At 51.1% G+C, this 6,000-nt stretch overlaps 3 protein-coding genes across 3 annotated transcripts in view; all 3 read right to left on the bottom strand.

Annotated features, from left to right (window-relative positions):
• Positions 1 to 555: 555 nt before the first annotated feature.
• Positions 556 to 2,511, bottom strand: SODALDRAFT_362032 (hypothetical protein; the record flags this gene model as incomplete). Its single annotated transcript, XM_028614425.1, has 10 exons — positions 556 to 594; positions 706 to 827; positions 962 to 1,098; positions 1,426 to 1,519; positions 1,605 to 1,657; positions 1,721 to 1,737; positions 1,920 to 1,947; positions 1,997 to 2,043; positions 2,164 to 2,378; positions 2,505 to 2,511. The coding sequence occupies 10 exons, from the start codon at positions 2,509 to 2,511 to the stop codon at positions 556 to 558; spliced, it is 759 nt and encodes a 252-aa protein (XP_028464056.1).
• A 43-nt stretch (positions 2,512 to 2,554) lies between these two features.
• On the bottom strand, positions 2,555 to 4,203 carry SODALDRAFT_380584 (NAD(P)-binding protein). The gene is made up of 2 exons (XM_028615115.1): positions 3,314 to 4,203; positions 2,555 to 3,249 (listed from the first exon to the last, which is right to left on the bottom strand). The coding sequence occupies exons 1-2, from the start codon at positions 3,895 to 3,897 to the stop codon at positions 2,772 to 2,774; spliced, it is 1,062 nt and encodes a 353-aa protein (XP_028464057.1). The 5' UTR covers positions 3,898 to 4,203; the 3' UTR covers positions 2,555 to 2,771.
• Positions 4,176 to 6,000, bottom strand: part of SODALDRAFT_362034 (hypothetical protein) — a gene marked incomplete at both ends in the record, with an annotated part of 1,890 nt that continues 65 nt past the window's right edge. The window contains 6 exons of the mRNA XM_028614426.1: positions 4,176 to 4,203; positions 4,263 to 4,318; positions 4,409 to 4,554; positions 4,886 to 5,039; positions 5,215 to 5,256; positions 5,805 to 5,981. Coding sequence (XP_028464058.1) covers positions 4,176 to 4,203; positions 4,263 to 4,318; positions 4,409 to 4,554; positions 4,886 to 5,039; positions 5,215 to 5,256; positions 5,805 to 5,981 — 603 coding nt within the window. The remainder of the gene's footprint in view (positions 4,204 to 4,262; positions 4,319 to 4,408; positions 4,555 to 4,885; positions 5,040 to 5,214; positions 5,257 to 5,804; positions 5,982 to 6,000) is intronic.

Here is a 6,000-nt window from a genome sequence, read left to right on the forward strand (position 1 = left end):
AGTATCTCGAAAAGGGTTGATGGCTCCCCGCTCTCTGAACCGTACTGGTTCTTATTCGTATGAGGACCTGGTGGAGGGGAAAAGTGGAGTGGGCATAGCTGTTCGGTTGAATAAGACAGACTGGCCCTGATTATTAGTGTCTGGTCTAGAAGATGTCTGGTCCGTTGTCCGCCGATGAGGCCTGATGCTAAACATTGTGGCGCAGCTGGAAGTGAAAGAGGCTGGTTCATTATCATGAGATACGTACCCTGAACCTACTGTATCCGGACCTTACGTTAATTACCTGAGGTACCTAGGGACCTAGGTAACGTATTTTGTAAGGTGTCCTGAGTTCTGCAAGTAACCAGAGAGGTAAGAGAAATTCGTTAGAGACGAAACTGGTTATCCAGATCAACTATCCGCATGAATTGATAGACCCCGCGAGCACCTCACCCAGCAAAGTAGTTCAGAATTTGGCATCGCACGGAGTACCTAGTACTGAGGCATGTAACGTATGTAGGTACGTACCTTAGGTATGAGAAATCTCATGGCTCCCCACCTTGGACCTGGAAAACTTCATATGGCCCGCCTCATCTTTCCAGCATCATCTGCCACCTGAAGTTAAGTATTGTCCATGGTAGTATTTTTGACAGCTATCATGAAAAGGTTTATCCAGGACATGATCTGCGATTATGGCGCACGAAAAATGAATGCCTACGGACGTACATTGTATCCGTAGGTGCTTGAAATCCTTGGTGGATGGACAGAGTTGTGCAACTCAAGGTCGTATTGAAGCAGAGGCTTTGCTTCCAGACTGACTAAGCTTTCGCCAAGGAACTGAGAAAGCCCTGCCCAACCACAAGTGGGTGGCCCGCCCCGCTGTCTTGCCCACGTCTTACCCGTAGGTGCTTTGCTTCAGCCTTACAACCGTGTGTTGTGTCTCGGCGAACCCCTCCGTTCATACCCACACGTAAACCTCAACCAAGGGTCGAACGGTACAGCGTAGTAGACGCTGTTATTGCCATTGATACGCTGGTCCTCTGGTTCGACTTGAGAAGGCCTCCAGTCGGCTGGACATTACTTGCCTCTTTGCCACGCACCCTCGCGAGATTTGGGACTCTATGGAGTTAGGTCAACGACGCAAACCACCCCGGTTATATCGCGGATGGCAATCATACCTACTTTACCAGCGCATTTTGTTATACGGATAGTGTATGACTTGCTCCCATGCCTGAGTTACCATATATCCCAATATTATACGTAGCGTCTTGGCGAGTGTACTCAGTCTTACCAGCCAACCCTACTCCAACCTAGAGGGTTCATCAGCTTTTCAGATGTTGTTTTCTTCTTTATTTCTTTCTTCCTCCGAGGGTCGTGTTCTCATTCTCATCCAGCCAAATGGACGTTTCGTTCTTTCCGCCAAGGCTCTGTGGAAAGGTACCTGACCGCCGGGCTTGTCCCGATTCGAAGTAACAGGCGGCACTAGGCCATCTGGGGAAGATGCGCATCACGGACTGAATCCTCACCGCTTCGGACCCTTCTAGTTCAGACGTTTTGCGTTGGTAGTGTCGAACGGCCGCCGATTAGGCGATGATATCTGCTAGTGGATGGTAACGAGACTGGACTAGGTGGTCCCTTTGCTTTCCTCCGTCCCAAACCGCGGAGCAAGCCATAGGCTCTTCAAAAGATGCACAAAGGAAGCGCCTCATGCAAGGGAGTAATTACATGTGTGATCTCTTACTCCATGGGGGCGGACAACTGCAGGACAAGTCACCAGAGCCAACGATTTTCCCAATATCCAACCCTTCTCTTGCAGAAGCCTTAATTGGCTGGAAATTGCTGTCATGACGACCAATGGATACCCCGTGGCTGATTCGTTTCAATACCCATGCCTTCGATAGTACGGCGTAAAACGTATAAGCATACGCTATACATCATACCAGCAGCTCGGGATCGGAATATTTGGAACTGTCTCGAAGGTCAATATATCGCGCCCATGTTGGTGTAACAGTCATACACGCGGGTTGGAAAAAGCTTCGTGCTGTTGTAAATCCCCCGTAGGTCCTAGACACGCAATGTGATACCTATACCCCCTTTGATGAGAGTATCCAACACGTCGCCTAAGGCTAAGGTAGGAGGCAAAGACCCGGTGTAGTCTCGTCTGGGTAAAAAGTAGTAAGCTACACTGCAGTAGGTGTAGCGGTTGAGGCATAGATGGAGAACTGAGCACAGAGCATCTTCGAGCACCTTTCCGCGGCTCTGTGAGCCAACCATAAGCCAACCACAAGCCAGCCGCCGTTTACCAAACCGTTTATTAGGCTTGAACATGGAGATCCACGCACTCCCAGCGGTTGTTGTCTGCGGGCTCTTGTTCAGATGGCCTCGAATCACGCCGTCCGCTGACAAATAAGGAACGCTAACCGCTCGCCCTCCTGTCACTTATTCGAGCATTGCGAGTCGCTCTGCGTTCGTTGATAGTGATGGCGGTCCCATGTTTCGAGAACAGCCACAACGACGCGACGAACCAGTCATCGCGAAGGTCGCAGGATTTAAAAATAAGTAGCGTGCATGAGATAGAATAGCAAAGACAAATGAATTTTCAGAATCTCTATCCTCTAGAATGGCCTCTAGGATGGTCTAACCTGATCCCATGGTGGATAATCGCCCCTTTAACGCCAAGCCGTGTGTATCGGGTATAGATAGCTATCTCGCCCAATGTTGCATACCATGCCAAAACAAGAGGGAGAACAATTAAAAAGGTCTAAGAAGAAAGGCACGCCAGCCTTCAGCATCTAGTAGCAGGAGTAACCGCCGTCAATGAGGATGTTAGAGCCAGTCATGAAACCAGAAGCGTCGGAGGCGAGAAAGACGCAGAGACCGTTGAGGTCGTCGACGGCGCCGAGACGGTTCTGGGGCGTCAGGCTGCGCCAGATCTTCTTCTGAGCCTCAAGGGCGGGAACGCGGTTGAGGGCGGTGTCCATGTAGCCAGGAGAGATGCAGTTGACGCGGATGTTGTACTTGGCCCATTCGGAGGCGATGGACTTGCCGAACTGAATGACGCCTGCCTTGGAAGCGTTGTAGCACGACTGCTCCTGCGGGTAGTTGACAATGCTGCCGGACATGGAGGCCACAAGAATGATGGAGCCGGGCTTGCCGGCCGCAATCATACGGCGGCCCACGGCCTGGGACACGAGGAAGGTTCCGTTGAGGTTGATGTCAATCAGACGACGGAACATCTTGCTGTCATACTCCTCTGCCTTGATGTTGGAGCTAGAGATGGGTGTTAGTTTTTATGTTGAGAATTGGGAAAGAGGGGGGAGGAGATAAAACATACTCAGCTATGCCAGCGGCGTTCACCAGAACATCGGGAATACCGTACATCTCGACGGCGCGGTCGACAGCGGCGTTGATAGCATCTTCGTCACGGACATCGACTTTGAAGAAGGTGACAGGCAGACCCGTCTTCTCATAGAGCTCACGAACAGCTGCCTCTCCGAGCTCCTGGTTCGCATCGAAGATGACGAGATTGGCGGCGCCGGCTTCGACGCAGGCACGAGCCATGTGGTTTCCGAGACCCCGAGCACCGCCAGTGATGATGATGGTCTTGCCATGAACGGACATCTTCTGCATGGTGGGAGACATCTTGTTATAGGCCTCCTGGGTCAGGGGGTGGACCTCCTCATTCTCTGCGGCATCAACCTCGAACTCTGACTGCTTCTTAGGAATGACGGGGATAGAAGATGGGCCATCCTTGGTAGCTGGCCAAGTGGTGACCGGGACCTCCTTCTCGCGGACACTGAGTCTGGCAGTGGAGGAGCTGAAGGCTCGAACAGCCTGAACAGAGCCGATGTTGGTGGCAAAGCGAGGGGCCACGGAGGCGCGCGTCGCAGCGCGAACAGCCGAGCGAATGGTAGCCATTGCGATTGTGTTGGTTCGGAGAGGTGTAGAATGAAGGGATGTGAATAAAGTTGTTTGCTTCCCGACAGCCGACCGAGTGGCGGTGAATGAAAAGGGGTGAGATGATCAAAGGGAAATGACAGAGCAACAGGCAAAGCCGAATTCCCAATGGTTGGTGAACAAAAAGAAGAAATCTTCTCTCAACGCGTAAAAACTGGGTCAAGCGCGGGAAAAAAATATACGCGTGGAATCCCGTGATGTGACCGGTCAATGATTCGTGTGCAGGGCAACTTAGGGATCTAATGTCTCCAGTTGCGCGCCACCGTACTGTTTGGCAGTTCTGTCTTTCACAGACAAGACACGAAGACCCTCAATAGCGAAAACACTGCTGCTGCTTCTTACGATACGCCCAAGATGCTGAGATGAAGGTGGTGATCAGAGCCTAGGATGGCAAGATGGTGTGTTGTGTGTTGTAATGGTTCTGTAGAATCAGGATGGCCTCGCTTTTTTAGGGCAAAGACCTGCCAGCTACCGAGTCGTCTGATTCCGGAGGAAGAGTTTTTGTGTCGTTGAATTGTGTGGAAGGCAGGTAGTCGTTGAATTGGAATGCGAAAGAGCAGGTAAGAGCGACCCGGTTACCGGTTGCAGTTGACTCAACGCGAGGTATGAGGGCTTCCCCTAATTATCACGGCTTATGTATGAAATAGGCAATGTGTGTTCCGAAGTGGCAACAACTCGACAGTGGCGTAGAAAAGTCTAACGGGCGTCAAAGGAGGAAAATATTTTAAGGCAAGGAGCAAGGAAATGCGGGTGGGCGTCGTTTTTTGATATTCGGGAAGGGGAAAGCAGAGAAATAGATAGTCGGATCAGAACAACAGATCGAGGCAGGAACGCCAGTTGTATCTTATATACCCTCCTATTCCGTTCGTACCTTCCATCATAATATCATAGTACTCCGCAATGTAATTAGGATCCGTGTCTGCTAGCTCCTAGCGCGTCGTGGCCCTACCCTGTTGCTTGTTCAAGCTACCGTCGCGAAGGGAGGACACGGCGAAAGGAGACGGCTGGGGGTGAGAAGAGAAGGCAACGGGGATGATTAGGGGAAGACCCTGGAAGAGGCGAACGGGTGACCGACCCAGCGGGCCATTGAGACTGGCCCCGACCTAGGCCGATGCTCTTACACTACGTGTACAATGCAATACGCTAAGCTATTACTATGTGCAGGGCTGGTGCCTCCTATCCAAGCATGGTAGCTAAACATGGCAATCCGGTGCTCGTACTTTTTAGTCCGTACAACGGTGGGAATCACCGTCTTACCACCGTATCCGTATCACGAACGTGGGGATAAAGGTGGGTACAGTCCGACGCCGTTTCGCTGGGCTGAGTCGCGGCAAGTCATCCTACACTGTACATAAGCCAACAAAAATAGCATTGAACGACTCGAAGGCAAATACAACGTAAGCAAATCGAACTACCCGTACGAGAAGTTCTTGATACACAGAAAATTTAAGACGGGTATCTCAAGGACATCCAGCTTTATATCGCGACCCACTGAGTGATGAGTAGAACCTTCTCTGTTCTACATCGTACGGCCAGCAAAGCGAAAGAAAAGGGGAAACCCTCATTTCTGAAGTTTGCTTGCTTGTCGGGAGTCGGGAAGTCCGTCCACTCCTCAAAAAGCCCCGAAAATATACAGCGGCGAGTAGGGAGTTGCTTGGTAATGTAATTATTTCATTTTATATTGCCAATAGATGCTGCCCCAAGGTCAGTCACATGGCTATAGCCTATGTGAGTTGCGAAGTGTGCTTTCATAACGACGAATCTCCTAATTAAAACTCAGTAGTACACGTGTATAGCGTGTGGCGGACCCCTGGCCGCGAGTTCGGTCAAGACTCAAGGTCTCGTCCGGTTGATTCAGACAAGCAGACAAGGGCAACGAGAATTACAAACGGTGACTTGGTGAAGACTAGCTCGATTTGACGGCGGCTGCGACCCCCACCATCTCCTTTTTTTTTCTTCTCCTGGACTTGCAACGTGCAGCGAAGCTTGATGCTAGTCTGTGCGCCGGCAACCCGCCCGTTCAGTAGCGAGACGTTCCAATGCCGCTAGCAGATGGGCAGATTT

This window comes from Sodiomyces alkalinus (genome assembly GCF_003711515.1).
Source record: "Sodiomyces alkalinus F11 unplaced genomic scaffold SODALscaffold_9, whole genome shotgun sequence".
Classification (NCBI taxonomy): domain Eukaryota; kingdom Fungi; phylum Ascomycota; class Sordariomycetes; order Glomerellales; family Plectosphaerellaceae; genus Sodiomyces; species Sodiomyces alkalinus.